The following is a 19,468-nucleotide window of genomic DNA, read 5'->3' as shown; positions in this document are numbered from 1 at the left end:
AGAGGGACCCTTCAGGTCCTTACCTTAATAGGCCTGTGTGTTGGGTTTGGGAAGTGGCCAATGTCCCATTTGATACTACCTTTGTACTCATTCTTGGTGTTGATTTCTGTTTCTTCATCACTGAGGGCTTCAAAATGAAAACCATAAAATCTGTTGGGGTCTGGTGCTAGCCCGGACCCTCAATTATTTCTCTACCAGACCCCAACGTAAACTCTCTCTGGACCGGCGTAGAGGAGACGGGAATAAAGACATGACTCACATGGTTTCATTGGGAGGGAGATTCTCTGAGATCCCTCATGATATCCTCAGTTCACATCCTGAAGAAATTTTCTGCTTATTCCCCAAACAGTCTTTATACCAAAACTTAACTTAGGGGAAATACATTAGCATTCTGTCTCCTAGGTAACCAGGTGAATGGCTTTTTGTCACCTCCACAACTACCTGTCTGCTCTGTATGGTAGCTGTCATGTAGGCTTGAATCAACATCTCTATCAGGCATCCTCCAAATTACAAAGAAAGGAATAACAACATCCTGACCCTTTGTTAATGCTACATGACTGCCTCAGGTGGGGCTGTGGCTTCAGAGTCTGGCTGCCACACCATATAGAAATATGGGCCTACAGAAATTGATGAGTTAGAAAATGAATTTGAGGCCAGGGCTATCTCTACACAGATTTCCAGGGCCTCTTAGAGACATCTATGCCAGTATCTTCCACAGAGATGCATAAGAGTACTGGGTGATCCCCAGCTCATATACACTGACCTCACTGGACCCCTCTTTTTACTTCAGTTTGGCCTGCTGCTTCCCCATTGACCTATCAGCTCTTCAGAGAATTGAGGTGTTAGAAACACTTTTGTCTCAAGTCTTTGCAGTCTTTAATTTGACCCAAATAGTCCAGGCCACAGTCACTAGAAAAGGATTTGTTGTTGTGTTTCGGGGTAAAACCTGGGGCCTTGTTTGTGCTAGGCAAGCAAATGCTCCGCTTACCACTGACCACATCCCTAGCCCACTTCACTGTGTGTAAGTGTAGCACAGTGACTCAGGCTTCCTTTCCTCCCTTAGATTGATCTCAGTCCTTGAAGAGGCCAGCCCTAACCCTACTGATCATCAGACAGTTACTGTAAGGTATTACAATAGTCTTCCTCTGTTTCAGTTTCTGGAAGAAACTGCTGATCCTTCTGCCTTCGAAATTCAAGAAGAGTTAGAAGAATACACAAACAAAATTCTACAGAACAACCTCTTGGGGTCCCAAGGTGCAAATGTGAGTTACCACCATCTCCCTTTCCGTAACATTCTGCTTTTAACCTGGTAACCATAGTTTCTCTGTGCCATCTTCTGCATACGTTTCTGGCTTCTCAGGGTAGACTTAGGTTTCAGTCCCATGGTGGCTCACAGCCATCCATAGGATCTGATGCCCTCTTCTGGCATGTAGGAATACACACAGAGCATTCATACGTAAAAAATATAAATAAATGGAACTCAGGACCTCTGGAAGAGCTGCCAGTGCTCTTAACCGCTGAGCCATCTTTCTAACCCCCAGATAGCTGTGTTAAAGAGTGTTTTGTGGGACATTTTGTTTAAGAAAGGGTGTGTTTTAGTAACTTTTTGTTGCTGTGATAAATAAAACACCATGACAAAGACGGCTTAAGGATGCAGAGTTTATTGCTCTTATGCTTCCAGAAGTGGAGTTGTGATGGTGGGAGGCCCCAGACTAAGAAATCAGCTGCAAATATGAAGCAGAGAGCAAACTGGAAGTGGGGCAAGTCTATGAACTCTTAGACATTGCCCACTGATAGACTTCCTCTAGGCAGGCCAAATCCCCAAAGGTTCCATAACCTACCCAAACAGTGCCACCAACTAGGGACCAAGTATTCAAATGCCCGAGCATTACAGAGGGTATTTCTCATTCAAGCTACCAGGACGATTTCCTCCAGTTAAAGTAAAAGTGGAGAACTGCTAAATACATAGAGATTGTAATCTCAGAATGACGCTGCAGTGCAGGCATGGAGTACACATCTGTACTACAGTAAAGATCTCACACATCTTAGGCTAATCTGGGCTACAAAGTGAGACTACCTAAAATAAGGCACTGTAACAGTCTCTGACTTTAAACAGGTGAAAAATGTCTGTGAAAGCAGGAGCAAACTTGTTGCTCACTTCTGGAAGACGCATATGGCCGCTAAGCGATGTCCGCACTGCAAGTGAGTATTGTCCACCAGCCTTTCCCATTCCTGGTTGAGCTGTTTGGCCAGTCACCCAGCACCATTGCTAAATGTCTCATTGGGGTTTGTTTCTCCCCGCACGTATTCTCATGTGTAGGACTGGACGGTCAGTGGTTCGAAAGGAACACAACAGTAAGCTAACAATTACATACCCAGCCACGGTGCACAGAAAATCTGGCCAGAAGGATGCAGAGCCCCCAGGTAAGCAGACTGGGTCTCTAAGGAGCTCTAGCCATGCATGTGTCACCTCAGGTGAGTCCTGGCTTCTTGGGTCTGGAGAGTGAGTGTTCTTTTGTTCTTTTTTGGTTTTTTGATACAGGGTTTCTCTGTAGCTTTGGAGCCTGTCCTAGAACTAGTTCTTATAGACCAGGCTGGCCTCGAACTCAAAGAGATCTGTTTGCCTCTGCCTCCTAAGTGCTAAAATTAAAGGCGTGAACCACTACTGCCTGGCTTTATCTTTTTTTTTTTTTTTTTTTTTTTCACTTTGAGACTCTGGCAAGGGTTGCTGTTTTGTTTTTGTTTTCTTGTTTTGTTTTGTTTTATTTTTGTTTTTTAAGACAGGTTTCTCTGTGTAGACCTGGAATTCACTCTGTAGAACAGGCTAGCCTCAAACTCGGAGATCCACCTACCTCTGTCTCCCAAGTGCTGAGATTAAAGGTGTGTACCAACACCGCCTGGCTCTGTGTACTGATTTTTAATAACCTTTGTAGATTCAACTTAGACTTACAGGGTAGCAAGCACAGTGAGTTCCTATACAATCTCTATTTAGTTTGTCCAGCTGTAACACTTTAGATTTACCTGAGCACTCATCAGAGCTAGTGTAGGTGTGGCTCTATTAACTAACTTACACACTCATTTGAAGCATGCCAGGTTTTCTGGTCATTGCCTTTCTGTTTTCTAGTACCCAGAGTGAGATCCCATACCCTGAAAGACTGCTAAGTGCTGTTTGATGGTGAACAGCTAACAACGCAAGAGTGGATTTTCCTTCCCTTACCTGCGAGGGCCATGGAAATATTTCCTTACACTGACACTGACTGTTGCTACCGCGCCCCCAGTCTATCCTAGAAAATGCTGAGACATTGAAAACAGATGTTCAGAATTTTAGAGAATAGCTCTAGTTAGGGGGCAGTGCCCAGGGAAGGTAGCCTGTCTTAGTCAAGCCTGTGGGACCCTCATCCCGTATTTTTAAAGGGACGAAAAGGAATTTTTTAGCAGAATGTTTTAAAAATAGAAACCCAGATTTGCTTGTTTTTAGGAAGATAGTGGCCTTTTTTTCTCCCACCCTAGAAATTATGCCTGGCCACCTGGTACAGGCTGATAAAGATGGCCTTGCTCTGAGAACAAGGAGAAAACTGACTTAGCAGGATGGGAGGGAGCAAAAATCCTTACACCTGTGCCAAAGCAACTTCAAAAAGCCTCTTTGTAGTTATGCCTTTAAAAGCTTACCCCACAGAGGAGATACAACTCCTCTCTCTACCTTGCTGTAGGGGTCATTTAGAGACAGGGGTTCCAAACATGTTTGTATTACGCTGATTATAATCATAATAATCAGGCTGAATTATTATAGCCTGGACCTCTCTGGTGGTCTCTCTATGGGGGTCATAATCTGGGCACAACAAAGCCCATTCATGTGAGGCAATCTTTTGCTGTAACTGCAAGAATAAGGTGCAACCAAAAGGCTGGGCATTAGAAACCTGTAGAAAATAGTCTTTGTTTTGGCTTTAGGATTGATTTTTTTTGTTGTTGTTATTGTTTTGTTTTGTTTTTGTTTTTTATTTAATAACTCTTTGGTTGGAAGGAGTTTGAGACAGCATCTCTCTTCATGGTCCTGGCTGTCCTGGAACTCTTGAGGTAGACCAGGCTGTCCTAGAACTCACAGAGGTCATCCTGCCTCTGTCTTCCAGGTACTGGCTTAAAGGTGTGTGCCATCACACCCGGCATAAATAACATTTAAATGTTATTTACCCACATTGGGCTAGCGAGGTGGTTCAGCTAAGCCAGACAACCTGAGGTCAGTCTCCAGGTCCTGCATGGTGGAAGACAGAACTGACTCCTGAAAGTTGTCCTCTGACCTTTGCCTTGCCATCCACTATTACATACACACCCACTCCACGGTAGATTAGTCGGTTTTATTTTTTATTAGTTAAGGGAAAGATTAGCTAAAAGTACAAAACAGGGTAAAACAGTGATGTTGTTTATGAATAGTTTAGAATATGCAGAATGTGTGTTCTCTGCTGGCAGCTGTCACCTGTGTCCTAGCCACTGTCTGGTGCTGGCAGCACTGTCTGGTGCTGGGAGCACTACCTGGTAGACCCAGAAAAGGGGGAATTGAGCAGTGCTTCATTTTAGTATGGCATCCCAGGAAATGCTGACAATTTTGAGCCTACAGGATACTTAAATTGCTTTTGTTCTTCATCTGACTGTTAGAAGTTGGCCTCTTAAATGGCAACCCTAAATAAAAATTTCTACTTAATCTGTGCATAGCTAGTAATCAGCCTCTCAAGGATTTTGCCTAGTCCAAGAAGCCAACTTCACCTACTAAGGTGATATTTCTAAAGTCAGTATATTTGAATCTGTAGAAATCTTCACACAGGGACTAGCAAGAATACTCAGTGAATGAAAGTGCTTAGGGTCCAAATCTATGTTCTGTCCCCAGAACCCATACTGGGAGAAAGAACCAAGTCCCCAAAATTTCATATGTGTGACTTCCATGTGTGCATGGTGGTACATGTGTTTTCACATTCACACAATAAAGAAAAAAATCTCCACAAGTATTACTTCTGCTTCTGTAACCCTTTCTGGTGAATACCATATGTATAAAGATAATATTACTTGTTTTCATACAGTACTGAACATTGAACCCAGGGCCTCATTTGTGCAAGGTATATTCTACCAGTAATTAGTATCCCAGCCCATTGTTTATTTAGAAAAGCAGAACACTAGACTCGAGCTGGATGTTCAAATAGAAGAGTATAATTAAAGCCTAGTGATGGTGGCACATGTCTTTAATCCCAGCACTTGGGAAGCAGAGGCAGGTTGATCCCTGTGAGTTCGAGGCCATTCTGGTCTATAAGAGCTAATTCCAGGACAGGCTCTAGAGAAACTCTGTCTTGAAAAACCAAAAAAAAAAAAAAAAAAAACCTTAGTTAAGTACATTAGGAAACTTCATGCAACCAGAAATGTGATTGGAGCTGGGCATGGTGATGTACTCAGAAGGCAGAGGCAGGCAGATCTCTGAGTTTGAGACTAGCCTGGTCTACAGAGCAAGTTCCAGGACAGCCAGGGCTATACAGAGAAACCCTGTCTCAAAAAAAAAAAAAAAAAAAGGGAAAAAGAATTGGTGATTGAAACTGGGCTTGGTAGTATAAACTATCTAAACCCAGCTCTCTCAGGAGGTGGAGGCAGGAGGCTCAGGACTCCAAGGCTAGCCTGGGCTATATAAGGTAGTCTCAGTAACAAACAGAATAGTGGTCAGTTAGATGAAAACTTGGTAGCAGTTGTTCTTGTTTACCTCTGATATCACCAAATGAACAGAGTTCTGGTGAAAATACATCCATGCAGAAAATAAATCCCAGCACTTGGGAGGCAGAGGTAAGCGGATCTCTGTGTGTTCAAGGTCAGCCTGGTCTACAGAGCAAGTTTCAGGACAGCCAGGGCTACACACAGAGAACCCTGTCTCAAAAACAAAAGCAAACAATAACAACAACCAAAAAGAAAAAGAGAGAAGAGAAATCCATAGAAGATTTTTGTAGTCTTGGGGTAATATTTCATTGTGTAGCCCACACTGTCCTGAAGCTCCTGATCTTTCTGCATCCTCCTCCTGATGGTAATAGGCCTGTACCACTGTTCCTGGCAAGGTTTCAGTGTTGTGTAAAGTACTTATTTAACACTGAAAATAGTTCCATTAGTACTGTGAGCTATTGGTGATCGTCTATTGCTCTGCCTCTCTGGTTTTATATGATAATGTGTTGTTTTGTTTTCATTATTCTGGAAATTAGAGTACAGGTGGAAATCTGGGTTGAAAAGTTTGAGGTTTGTGGACAAGTTTCAAATTTTTTGGAATGGGGACCAAAAAAAAATGGATCTATCTCATTACAGAAGGAGTACCGGCAGCTCCGGGAATTGAAGACGCTCTGCTGGGGAAGCGAGGGTACCTGACACCTAGCAGCGCCCAAGAGCATCTTTTTGCCATTTGGAAGAACGAAGGTGCTAGAGAAACAGCCTCTGTCTGTGACCTTTGATTTCCTGGTTCATTCATTAGCCCACCCTCTACTTCCTTAACCAAAGTTCTAATTAATGTAACTCTCGCCTGAATCCATCCATATGTCTGGGGCAGGCTTCAGGGCACATTGACTTAGAGCCATAAAGGAGCAAGGGCAGCTCATATAATTGAGTCCAGTCACTCCTACACTGATACATTTCTGGAAGCTTCATTGGCATCTATTTTTAAATGCCAGTTTAAAAAAAAAAATGTTTTAAGGGGCTGGAGAGATGGCTTAGTGTGGTTAAGAGTACTGGTTGCTCTTCCAGAGGACCCGAGTTCAGTTCCCAGCACCTACATGGCAGCTAACAACTGTCTGTAACTCTAAGATCTGACACGCTCACACAGACATACATGCAAGCGAAACACCAATGCACATAAATAAAAATAATTTTTAAAAAAAAAAGATGTTTTAGTTAGGCATGGTGATGTACACCTTTAGTCCTAGCTCTCAGGAGGCAGAGGCGGGTGGATCTCTGTGAGTTCCAGGCAAGCCTGGTCTACAGAGTGAGTTCTAAGACAGCTGAGGCTTCACACTGAGACCCTGTCTTGAACTCCATCTCAGCCCCAGATAAAAATCGTTTAAATGTTCTATGGTAATTCATTTTGTGAATCAAGGAATGAGCTTTTGTACATTTCAGTTCCCCACAGAAAGGGAAATCTCTGTTCTCTTTTAAATCTATATCAATCTATGCAGGATACTCAAGTCCTTGCATCCCTCTTCTGAGGGGTGTTCTGGGACACTGCTTGTGGTCTCTGCTAAGTGCTCACAGACAAGCATGGCGTTAACAGGTTATCAGAAATGAAAGCATAGGCAAGTTAGCAAGATGCTCTCTATGGCAGGTTTTATTTGTTTTCTCCAAGCTGTTGGAGGTCCCCTGAAACTTAAAAATATGTCTTTGATCCAGTTTGCAGAAGACTGGCTTTGGCATACCCATGGAAAGAATGTTATATTTTTCCCCTTGAGGTTTTGAGACAGGGTTTCTCTATATAGCCCTGGTTGGCCTTGAACTTACTGTGTAGACCAGGCTGGCCTTGAACTCAGGATTAAAGGCTACACTGCCCAGTTTATCTTTTGTTCTTAAAAGGCTAAACTTTATTTTGACCTGATTTTTTTAAAATTTTGATTAAGTTTGTCTAGAGTCCAAAGTAGCAAATATTTAATTATATATATAAGATTACACATCAAGAGGGTGATAACAATTTCATGTTCCTGCACAGCTCATTACTTATTGTCCCTGAGTGTCTTTTTGTTATCTAACTTGCACACAAGCTGTCATATACCCAGGCTGGTTTTGGTTTGTTTTTATGAAAAACTGTTTTCTAACTACATATGATCCCATACTGTACGTGGAGGCTGCTTGTTCGTTCCCAGTTGCCCATACCTGAAATAATCACTCAGAAACCAAATTATTTGCAACATTGTTTGGCCAATAACTTAAGCATATTTCTGGTTAATTCTTATATCTTAAATTAACCCATTTCTATTCATTTGTGTATCGCCACATAGCTGTGGCTTACCGACAAGGTTCTGGCACATCTGTCCCCAGCTGTGGTTACATGGCTTCACTCTGACTCCACCTACTCTTTCTCTCTCTATATATATATCTTTCAGCCTGGCTATATTCTGTTAAACCATTGGCCGAAAGTAGTTATTCATTAACCAATAAAAGCAACACATATACAATGTGGAAGGACCTTCCACATTGCCATACCTTGAGGGTTTTTTTTTTTCCCAGTGATATTTTTATATCTTTATACATTGGCTTAAATAGTCTTGTTGGTTTCTATTTCAAATGCAGGATTCTTCCTGAATTACCTTTTTTCGGGATTGGATGATATTGGCATGGAGTCCAGTTTCAACCCTAGTATGTTCTTTCTAGATTTCATAGTGGTGCCGCCTTCCAGGTAATGTGTTTGAACTTAACTTTGCATGAAAAGGGTGGGCAGAGGTATTGAGCAAGGACTGGAAAGGCTAGAGCACTGAGAAATCAAACTGTCAGCCCAAGGCTGCAGGTAGTGGCCGGAGCATTCTCTGTTATTTGATTGTCCTAGACACGGATGGTTGTTTGAGTTGGTTGTGTTGTGTTAATTTGGTAAATAGGTTAAGAGGCTGAAGAATCTTATGTCACTCTGCAGGTATCGCCCCGTCAATCGCCTGGGGGACCAGATGTTTACTAACGGCCAGACCGTGAACTTGCAAGCTGTCATGAAGGATGCAGTTTTGATCCGGAAACTTCTGGCGTTGATGGCCCAAGAACAGAAACTACCCTGTGAGGTGACAGAATTCACCACAGACAAGGTCAGGACTGCCTCGGTGCTGATATAATAGGCTTGGTTAATGATTGGTGTGATAAGAACTACACACTTGGTTCTAACCCTTTGCAGGCACAGAACCTATGGCTGTGCAAGATGTTAATTCAGTGGACAGCACCCATGGTGGGCAGTATGAATTGTTGGGACAAACACAGGCCTGATTCTAGATAAATGTAGGTGTAGTTTAGGTTCTGTGCCCAATGACAGTGCCATGGTTTCGTCAGTCCCTTTGATTTCTTGGACTCATCTCCACTGTAGTGTATGTAGTTATGGTGAGGTTTCACACCTAGGCTGCTCTGCACCACTAGCTGCTCTAAGGCAAGCAGTCTTCCCTCGGGCTATAAGAATGTGTGTTGTAGGCTCAATAAGGACTTCAGCAATGCAGCCAGGACAATATAGAATGGGTTTTCTAGAATAAGACTGTTCTATTGACATTTCCTTACCCCTTTCATTATTCTGGGTCTTATACTAACTGTAGTGAACATAAAGCTGAATTGGGTACTTAGAATACTTGCTAAAGTCACTCTCATCCCCGAAATGCAGTCAGGATGCAAATAGAAATGGCCTTCTCCAGCTTTGGAGAGACAGCCTCTCAGACTCCCTGCCAGCTACTCAGATAGTCCTGCTATTAGCCAGTGACATCACAAATTGACACCACTGCCCCTGGGCACTTACCTTTGCATGGCTCCTTGAAACTTTCTCTGGTTCTGCTGAAGTTTACTTCAGTCAGTATAGGCGTCTTTTAACAGGTTTTAGTGTAAGAGAGAGTTCCCATCTGCAGACCCTGGTCCAGTATGGGAAACAAAACCATAACATAACCAAATCCAGTGACCAGGACTAAAAATTTTATTTTAATGTCCCTTCAGAGTAGAGATAAACTTTTGTAATAACAGGGCTTGATCTCTGGAGAAGAACCAGTGCCATCTTGATCCTTAAGCCAATTTCCCTTTGATTAATTAAACATATTCTTGTCCTTTTCCCAGTTTGTGTTCATCATTGTATTCCCAAAGCAGTGCTCTCCCGGGAGCAGTTCCTAGGGACTAGAAGCCAGTGGACAAGATCTTGTTCATTTCAACAGTAATCATGTGGCTTTGAACCAGCAAATGCTGTATAGGCCATGGGTTCAGCTCTACATGCCTCTGCCGTCATGCACATGATGAAAGAGACCATAATGTTGCCTGCAGAACTACATGTGCCCTCCTAGATGATTCCTTTATTCCTTGGTTGTGGGGGCAAACCCAGATTATCACCATGACACTATAATCTATTGGATCATCACCTGCCCTTAACCTTGATACACCGATAGTTTTTTTTCTGATTTAAACTACAGTGGAGGACTTTAACACCTAGGCCAGTTGCAGCCAAATTTGGCCAGTAGGTGGTGCTCTAAGACATTCTAGGATCTCTGTACTTCTCTTTCCTGAGCAGATAACAGGAGAAGCAGAAGAGACAGGACATGGGATAGAAATATTTTTAAGTGATTATATAAGTATTTAAGCTTGAGGATCAGCCCGTAACTTAATCTAACCCACTTTAGGACTTATAAACCTACAGTACTATATGGGAAGCCTTTTCTTTTTAAGAAATTATTTGACCTACATTAAAATAATAGTAGTACTATTATTGTTATTATTTGTTTATTATTATTTGGAGATAGCATCTCATGTACCCCATGCTAGCCTTTAAGTCACTATATAGCCAAGACTGACTTTAGACTTTATTCCTCCTGCTACCTCATGCTGGAATTACAAGAGTGTACCATCACACAGATTCTGCAGTGCTGGGGTGGAGCTCCTGCATGGCAGCAAGCATTCCACCCGCATTTTTATAAATTCACGTTTTCCTAAACCTTTAACTAAAGAGGCAACTCCACATGAAACTCGCTTGTCTGGTAGAAGCCTCAGAAGTAGAGTACCCAAAAGGGAAGGGCTGCTAAGGCCCTCTTTATTTTGGTGCACAAGACATTAGGAAGCTTAAGATAGGAGCCTACACACACACACATTTTTTTTAAATCTTAGTTTAGTTTTGATTTTTGAGATAGGATTTTCTATGTAGTCCAGGAGGGTTTCAAGACTCTCCTGCCTCAGCTTCTCATGTGCGTAGCACAGTGTTGCTCTGCTTATGAATTTTGAGTTCACTTTACTACTAAAAGAGACAAGCTGATAGGTATATGATGGGGCTGATGTGTACTGATACGTACAACAAGTTTAGTTCATCTTCTGTCAGCTTCAGAGGCTAAACTCCAGTTTTAGCATTTCCAAGGCTGAGCTCTTTTTTTTTTTTTTTAAATCAGAACTAGGTTGAGTAAAAACAGGTTTTTCTCTAATCATTCCTATTCCCTTGGGTTTGTCTTCCCAGGAAAATGAATCTTCAGTTATTATCGACCGATCCTTTTTAAGTATGCTTCCAGGCCAGTCTCTCACAGATAAGCTTTACAACATTTGGATTCGCCTTCAGAGCCACGTCAATATTGTGTTTGACAGTGAGATGGACAAATTAATGTTGGAAAAGTACCCTGGCATAAGACAGGTGAGCAGGGAATTGGATTCCCATCACAAGTTGGTGAGGGTCCGTAATACACAGCTTACAACTGGTCTATATCCCCAGCTCCCATCCACATGTTTATAAATGCACATTATCCACACTGCCACAGAAGCAGGAAAGTAGTAAACGTAGTGGAGTTACCTGGTGTTCTGTCACTGTCACTTCTGCTCCTTACAGATCCTTGAGAAGAAGGAAGGCTTGTTCCGGAAGCACATGATGGGAAAGCGAGTTGACTATGCTGCCCGTTCGGTCATTTGCCCAGATATGTACATCAACACGAATGAGATTGGGATTCCCTTGGTGTGTTGTTGGGGAGAGGCCTCATTTTGCTGGTGGTAGCTGGGAGATAGCTGGTGTGCCATAAAGGTCTGGGGGCAGAGTTTAGTTTGCTGGTCGATCATAGCTGTGGTGGGGAGAACATCTAGTGCTTCACATGTGGGGGAGGAACTTGAGGTACAGAACAGTGTTGCCATCCTTTTACCGAGGTTATTCCACATCTGTGTCTGTATCGTATTCTTGTCAGTCTTAACCTAGTTTTTAAACCTTCCATGTCCAGCTGAGTCCATGGTGGGAAAAGGAGAGGGCAAGGGGCTTTCAATCCCATGTGGGTGTCTGACCGTGGAGAGTAGAAAAGCCCTCAGAAAGGCAACATGTGTGTCACCTGTCCCTCCCAGTTCCAGGGATGAGTGGCTCGCCTGTCCACCATTTGCTCCCTTGGCGAGCCAGCTTCCTTTTCTCTCTTCCCCACCAGTTAAAGCCTTGGCGCTCATTAGCAGCAGCTCTCCGGCAGACTCCTCCGTAATGGGCCTTGAGGTCGATAATTTGAAGATGGTTTAATTCCCTCTGTGCAGAGTTCATTTCCTTACACGCCACCCTGCATCTCTTGGGAAGTTGCTAATGAGCAGAACTAAAGTGTTGTGATTCTCCGGCACATTTTGGCTTCCTGGGCCTGCTGTGTCAAGAACAGGCAGAGAAGGCTCTACCCTGTGTTCCTTGGCTCCCAGGAACTGCAGGTCCTTGCAGCAGAAAGCTGGACTCTATACCAAAGAAAGGCGCTATGAAAGCTAACTGTATTCTTAGGTGTGAAGCCCTAGAAGGAAAGGCCTAGGCATGTTCATTTTCTTCTCTAGACAGAATGTAGAGTCCACCCTAGCTTTGACCTCAGTGCCTAGAGTGTCTGGTTTATTTACTAATGGCTTGTATCCTGAGGAGAGATTCTAATGCTGTTCACTTACTAGTCCCTACTCTACCCGGGTTCTCAGAGTAGTGGAGGCCAGGGGTTGTTACAAGAGAATCAGGAAGAACAGAGTGGGTAAAACTGCAGCTCTCCTCCCCTCCCCCACAGGGAGATAAGGAGCTAAAGTCTGGTAGGAAACCACGTACCAGATTAGTGTCTCCTAAAGCTGTGGGCCAAGTGGTGACCAAACAGTAGATAAGTCCATTAGCACAAAGCTAAAGAGGTGGGATCATGGCAGGGCTCTCACACTGCTCCTACACAGGACCTGGGGTGTTAACTTCCTGAACTCCAAAGTCTTTGATGCACTTGTGTATATGTTGAAGTATCAATAAATAAAAATCAGTGGTTCAGAAACTCTCTTAACTGTAGAGAACTCACCTGTTTTAGAGCAGGTTTCAGTCTAGTGTTGACAAAAGAACTCTTTAATGTTCTCGGGTCTCAGAATTGCAAATCCATTTCCCCTCAAATGCCACTGGCTGATGCTACGCCTGGGCTCAGCACAAGTACCCTTAGCAGTTAGTGATGCCTGCTAAGATGTGGAGGGTACGGTGGCTCTTAAGCAAGTGCCCCATACCACTCCTTTGGCAACCCTGATTTTATTGGCAAACCTGTAAAGTTTCAGTGTGCGTTTAAGAAACTAATGCATCATTTACTCAGTTTGTTCCCTTAAGGGAGCGAGCAAAGCACAATGACTCCACAAAGGAGACAGATGTCGTTCTGCCTATCGAAAGCCTTGGCTAAGCGGATGGTCCCTACAGTTTGGAAGGATATCAGAAAATTCATTTTGTTAGTTTTTGTATTCCTGGAACCTTTGTTTGCCCCTCTTGAATTTTAACATGCAATCCTGTTTCTAGGTCTTTGCCACAAAACTGACCTACCCTCAGCCAGTTACCCCCTGGAACGTGCAGGAACTGAGACAAGCAGTCATTAATGGACCCAACGTGCACCCAGGAGCCTCCATGGTCATCAATGAGGATGGCAGTCGCACAGCCCTGAGCGCAGTGGATGCTACACAGCGAGAAGCTGTGGCCAAACAGCTCTTGACACCAGCCACAGGCACTCCTAAGCCCCATGGGACAAAAATTGTGAGTGAATGAAGGTTTAGGATTAGTTCCTTCTGGTTCCTGCATGCTACCTTTGCAAGGGGCTACTTGAAAGGTGGTACTCAGATCAGGAGCAGCTTCACTGGAGCTAGGGAGAAATACAATTTGAACTCAGCCCTCATACTGAATTAGCATTTCTGAGATTGGCCATTTGTAATAATGGGTACAAACATGACAAAGTTCCCACCTGTCTAGAAGGAACTTTGGAAGAGCAGAGACACTCTGGGCTTGGCATGGTGACCATTCGTTCCTATTGCTGTCCGGTGCTAGCAGCAGCACTATAGGCCCGTCCTCACTTGCCTTGTTTTTGTAGTTCCACTCCATCAGAACAGCAACACTGCTTGAATTAGATTGTGCTCTATGCCATTTTGCTTTGGTGACAGGGACACCATTCAGACCAATAGATAGGTCAAGATACCAATTTTGTTCTTTGTCATGTTGGTACATTGTCAGGTTTTTTGCTTGGAGCTATGTGAGGGATTTGAGAAGTTTGTTTCACTTAACTTTGATGAATCCAGGCAAATGTAGAATAATCTTCCTGTTCTCTTAAACAGTTGCAGTAAGAAGAAAGGTTTCAAGAGTGCATGATGAGGGGTCATTAGAACTGAGGTCCTACTGTGTGCTCAGGCTTTGCAAGGACACAGCAGGGATTGCCAATAAATATCTGCTGTCAGCCAGAAGTGAGCCCTTGGGCTGCCGGGGAAGGGACACTGCCCTGGAGGCTGCTGAGAGGACAGGAACGTACAGCTATAGTTTCCATCAGGAGAGAAGAGGGGCGGGCGTCAAGGAAAGAGACCATTTTTTAGCCCTTCTAGATTTGAGATGACTTTGGAGAAAATAAGGGTTCATCTGTAAAAATTAGAAGTGTGAGAGCCGGGCGGTGGTGGCGCACGCCTTTAATCCCAGCACTCGGGAGGCAGAGGCAGGAGGATCTCTGTGAGTTTGAGTCCAGCCTGGTCTACAAGAGCTAGTTCCAGGACAGGCTCCAAAACCACAGAGAAACCCTGTCTCGAAAAACCAAAAAAAAGAAAAAAAAAAATTAGAAGTGTGAGGCTTAGATGGGAGAGACCATGGAATTAAGAAAAAGCTGTCAAAATGTTAACTCATTGAGCAGAGTACATTGAAAAGAGAAGAGGAGGTCCCCTGGGAATGTGAGCTGGGGAGCAGCAGGGAAGTTAGGGAGCGATGAGACTGGACTTGCTGGGTTTGTGTCTGCTCTTGTTTCTTGTATGTAGTTCTTTAGGGGTTCTTTAGGGTGAAGCCAAAGTCACCTGTGAGCATAGAGGGAGACAGATTTCAGAGCCCTCGGGTTGAGGAAATAGGCAGTAAGTAGCTAGGGACATTTGAAAGGTCAGTCAGAAACGGTCTGACATTATGGGGGTGTAAGGATAATGCAGAGGCACTAGGGTGCTTTCTTCAGGTGACCTGGTTACTTCTGTGGGCTCAGGTGGGGCTAGGCAAACGGTAGGTCGGGAGCTCCACTGAGGGAGGTTGCTCAGCTGCAGTGTGCTTGGGAGATCACATGGTGCCAGTGAGAGATCCCTGAATAGCAGTGACGGTGAATGAGGGTGGCTCAGTTGATTATCTTCCTACTTGGGCTCAAACCCTTATCAAGGTCATGAGGCCACCTGTGGTCTTTGCTTTCTCCACTGGTCCTACCTTTCAACCCAAACTGTTTGATGCTGTCTGCAGCTGGCTTCATCTCCTTTCAGGCTTTGCATATGCTTGGGGCTCTGCCCTCCATATGACTCCATGGCTGATTTCTGCTGTTCCTTCAAGTCTCAGCCCAACCCTCTCTTCCCTAACATCATAGTAAATATCTCAACTTTAATTGGTCTTACAGGCTATTGCAACTACTTAGCTCTTACTACGTAGTGTAAAAGCAAGTGTAGACAGATGAATGTGTGTCCGAAAATATTTATTTATAAACCAGGAAGCCATGCCGCGGATGGTGTTCGTTAGGTACCTCCCTGATGTGTTCCCCAGCACACAGTCTGTGCCCTTATCCCTTTCCCTGCTTCTTGCTCTCACCACGTTTTATTATCCCTGTGTGTGCCCATCTCTCTTGTGTTTGAGTTCCCCATTCCTGTGCAAAGGAAAGTGGTCCTCCCATCAGGTCCTGCGACTTGGGATGGCAAGTTTCATGTCAAAATGTCAATAATGCTGTGTAAATTTAGGATGCTTCGACTTCTGTATTCATGCACTTCTAATTTGTTTGTCATTTGAAAGAGTTTGGGCATTTACTACACAGAGCTCAGAACAGGGCAGAAGGCCTGGGAGAGGCGACTCAGAAGGAGACGAAGGATTAACTTACAGGTTAGATGAGGGGGGAAGGGTTGGCGGAAAGGTCATTTTCCATGTGACAGAGGTAACCCCTGTCCTTTTCCCCTGGGCCTCATCAAGAAGGTCAGGATAGTGTAGGCTTGTTTTTCTGCCTGGCAGCTACCCTAAGCAGCCTCTGGCCCCATGCCTGCCTTTGCAAACTCTGACCCAGGCTCTGGGGCACACTAATTTTCACCATAGTGTTTATTTAGTGACAAGAGAAAGGAAAAGCCCTGGTTTGGGTTGGCAAGGGGAGTGCCCTGTGCTCCAGGTTTTTGTTTGGCTTGGCCACTGTCTGGAGACTGGCCTACATCTCTTCCCAGCTGCAGTGAAGCCGCTTGTGCTAGATTCACTAGACTCAGATCCTAGGCGCAGCCTGTGTTTTTGAGACTGGACCACAGATCTGGCCAACTTTTCCCTTGAGACGCTAAGGAAAGAAAACCTCAGGCTGTGACGCACTGAGCCAACCAGTTTCTTGAGCAGAGATGCTCATGGGAATCTTTAGAGGTCAGGTCTCCTTGGAAACACAGGAAGGACTCTCGTGTGGGCATAGAAAGGTTGGAATTCCTTGGGAAGTGAAAACACGGGCCCTGTGCTTTCAAGACTGCTCCTCTGATGGAACCTGAGCAGAACTGACATGGCCTGTGGGAAGGAGGGAAGAAATAAATCTCTTCATAGCACGAAGACCAGCTTACAGGCCCAGCTTCTCAGTGTGCCCTCAGACACACGGCAACAGCAGGATATTAGAGCTGTTTCCTCCCACCTCCCAACTGCTGCGGCCCAGAGGGGACCTGAGGAAGAGAGACAGTTAACAAGGGTCCATGTCCTCTGGGGCACTTGATGGTAGTTGTTTTCAGAAGTGTCATTTGGGTTTTAAATCAGCTTTGAGACAGAGGTGTTCTGTCAAAGGAGCACGGCAGAGTGGGTTTGAAAGGGGAAGTCTGATCAGTGTTTGTCTAGATGGGGAAAATTTCTCGTGCTTTTTTATTCTTTAAAGTTTGTATCTTCTGGTTTTTCCCTTCAGTGAGCACATCACTCTCTCCACCATGTGAATCCCAGGGATCGAAGTCAGGCCGCCAGGCTCGGTGGGAAGTGCCTTTGCCTAACACTGAGTCATCTCTGGCAGGCAGAGCAGGAGGACCATAATTTTGAGGCCAACTTTGGCAGCACAGCAAGACCCTGTTTACAAAAAAAATCTATTTGTAGAAGTAGTATATATTCTGATATGAACAATACTAAGACCTGTCTGTGATGGTTCAGACGTACTGTGTGCCTTACTCCCCTTCCTTTTGAGTCCATGCCCCAGGGACCTAGCAATGAGGCGCTGCTCACCTTTTCCCTTATGCAGGTGCTCTCCTTACATGCTGCAGGGATTTTATTTTTTTTCTTTGTGTTAATACGACTTTCATCATCACACTCAGACTAGTATTGATTTAATTTAGTATCTGTTATCACTGTGTAGCATTCTATAATGAGCATACCCTGGGATTTACAGCTACTTCTGTGGAACAGTTGGGGTATTTCTACTTCTTTCCTACTGTAAACAGGGTGGCACAAACATACCTTCTTTTTGCTTACTTTGATGCTTTCTCCCTCCTGAAAGGCTAAATGGAAATGGTTTGAATGTTGTAAGGGGTATTTTCAGATCTTTTTCCTCAAAGATTATGACAGTTTTTAGCTTTTATATTTGTTTTGAATTTTTGAAGCACAAAATGTTTTTGGGGTCACTGAACTGAGGCTCACCAAGCCATGTCTTCCGAGTCTTGGATATTCTGTGAGAAGCTGGTCTAATTACTGCTAAACTGTGGGATTCATGTGTGACCTTCGGAGGATTTGAGAAACCTGTCAAGCTCTTTGAAATCTATGGAGGCATGCAGTCTTGCGGACTTTTTGATCTGTTTCTCTGTTAACTCTGAAAGAGGAGCCTAGGGCTCTGCTCAGCTGTGCATTTTGCATAAGGTGATGCTTGCTGCACAGATCTGTGGCCGCCCATGTCTGCTCCTTACACCTCTGAGCAGAGGGGCCCATTGAGAATTTCTCAGTTTGTAGAGCTTTCCTGTAGTTGACTAGAACACGAGGCCTACAGAGTTGACCCAAGTGAAGTGTGGTAAGCCCTTGAAGGGATTGGTGATATTGCAGATGTCCCCACTGGCACTCATCTACTCGTCCTTCTGTGTCCCCAGGTGTGCCGGCACGTGAAGAATGGGGACATTCTCCTACTGAACCGACAGCCTACCTTGCACAGACCCTCCATCCAAGCCCACCGTGCCCACATTCTGCCTGAAGAAAAGGTCCTACGCCTTCACTATGCCAACTGCAAAGCCTATAATGCTGACTTTGATGGAGACGAGATGAACGCCCACTTCCCCCAGAGTGAGTTAGGCCGAGCTGAAGCCTATGTCCTGGCCTGCACTGATCAGCAGTATCTTGTTCCCAAGGTAAGTCTGACCTTGAGACCATGTCGTGGTCATCACCAGCATGACTTACCGTGTTGAGTCTGGACCTTGGCTGGTGGACAGCTCCAGGAGAGGCGTGTGTGGAATAGGAGGTTCTAAGTTCTTCACAGTGTGTTTTTCAGCTCTTAATGCCTAAAATCAGTGAAACATTTTTGTCTTGTGACTTAAAATGTTAGGATAAAACCTGGGACAGTCTCGCAGCAGACTTCTGGTCCTCTGACTCTCACAGCCATCCCAGGGAGCCAGATTCAGATTCAGTAGCTGAATAATAGCATTTAGTTCCAGACTTCTCTGCATTCTCTAACTTACTGGTTTAGCAAGCATTTAGCTTGCAAAATATGAAGACCCACAGAAGATTGATCCTTTAGTTATGAGGAGCCTAAGGATGTGTATTTTTCCTGTTTGGTTAGTCTTGTTTATTTTTATAAATTTTTTATTGAAATATAATTACATCACTTCTTCCCTCCAGCCTCTTCCATACTCCTTTCTCAAATTTATGTTTTCTTTCTATTTTGTTATTATTGTGTGTGTGTTTAAGTGCAAAAATATTAACTGTATGCAAAACAAAATGAACTGAACAGGTTATGTTCAATATGATTTCAGGGTGCTGTGCTTGGTATTGGATAACCAATCAAGGGACTTATTCCTAAGCAAGACTATTCCTCCCACTCTTAGCACCCCTTAGTTCACTGTCTTTGTCTTGGGTTTGGGCCCTACAAGATTTCCCCTTCCGTGATCGTATGTGTGGTGGTATTATTATTGTTGGGGTCTTGTTTAGGCAGCCGTATTGTTGAGATATCCTGGTTAAAGTGTATCATTTTTAGGAGACACAGTCTCATAGCAGGCTTTTGGTGCTCTGGCTTTCACAGTCTCTCAATCCTCTCTTTCCTCATGTTCCCTGTGTCTTAGATGCAATAATTGTGTTATAGATTATATATCCACAACGCACACACACACACAGTTATATCTCAGTTGGGCGAGGTACTAGGTTAGCTGTTCTCTTCAT

General features: G+C 44.1%; 1 protein-coding gene across 1 annotated transcript in view; it reads left to right on the top strand.

Moving 5' to 3' along the window:
- Window positions 1–19,468, top strand: part of Polr1a (RNA polymerase I subunit A) — a 66,164-nt gene that overhangs the window by 6,480 nt on the left and 40,216 nt on the right. Inside the window, exons 4-13 of the mRNA XM_005364745.3 lie at window positions 1,155–1,262; window positions 2,117–2,202; window positions 2,321–2,424; window positions 6,322–6,429; window positions 8,287–8,392; window positions 8,624–8,786; window positions 11,159–11,329; window positions 11,522–11,644; window positions 13,436–13,666; window positions 18,190–18,444. Coding sequence (XP_005364802.1) covers window positions 1,155–1,262; window positions 2,117–2,202; window positions 2,321–2,424; window positions 6,322–6,429; window positions 8,287–8,392; window positions 8,624–8,786; window positions 11,159–11,329; window positions 11,522–11,644; window positions 13,436–13,666; window positions 18,190–18,444 — 1,455 coding nt within the window. The remainder of the gene's footprint in view (window positions 1–1,154; window positions 1,263–2,116; window positions 2,203–2,320; window positions 2,425–6,321; window positions 6,430–8,286; window positions 8,393–8,623; window positions 8,787–11,158; window positions 11,330–11,521; window positions 11,645–13,435; window positions 13,667–18,189; window positions 18,445–19,468) is intronic.

This window comes from Microtus ochrogaster, assembly GCF_000317375.1.
Source record: "Microtus ochrogaster isolate Prairie Vole_2 chromosome 14 unlocalized genomic scaffold, MicOch1.0 chr14_random_3, whole genome shotgun sequence".
In the NCBI taxonomy this organism is placed as follows: domain Eukaryota; kingdom Metazoa; phylum Chordata; class Mammalia; order Rodentia; family Cricetidae; genus Microtus; species Microtus ochrogaster.
Note: the sequence above shows the minus strand (reverse complement) of the source record. Positions and strands in the feature narration are given on the sequence as shown.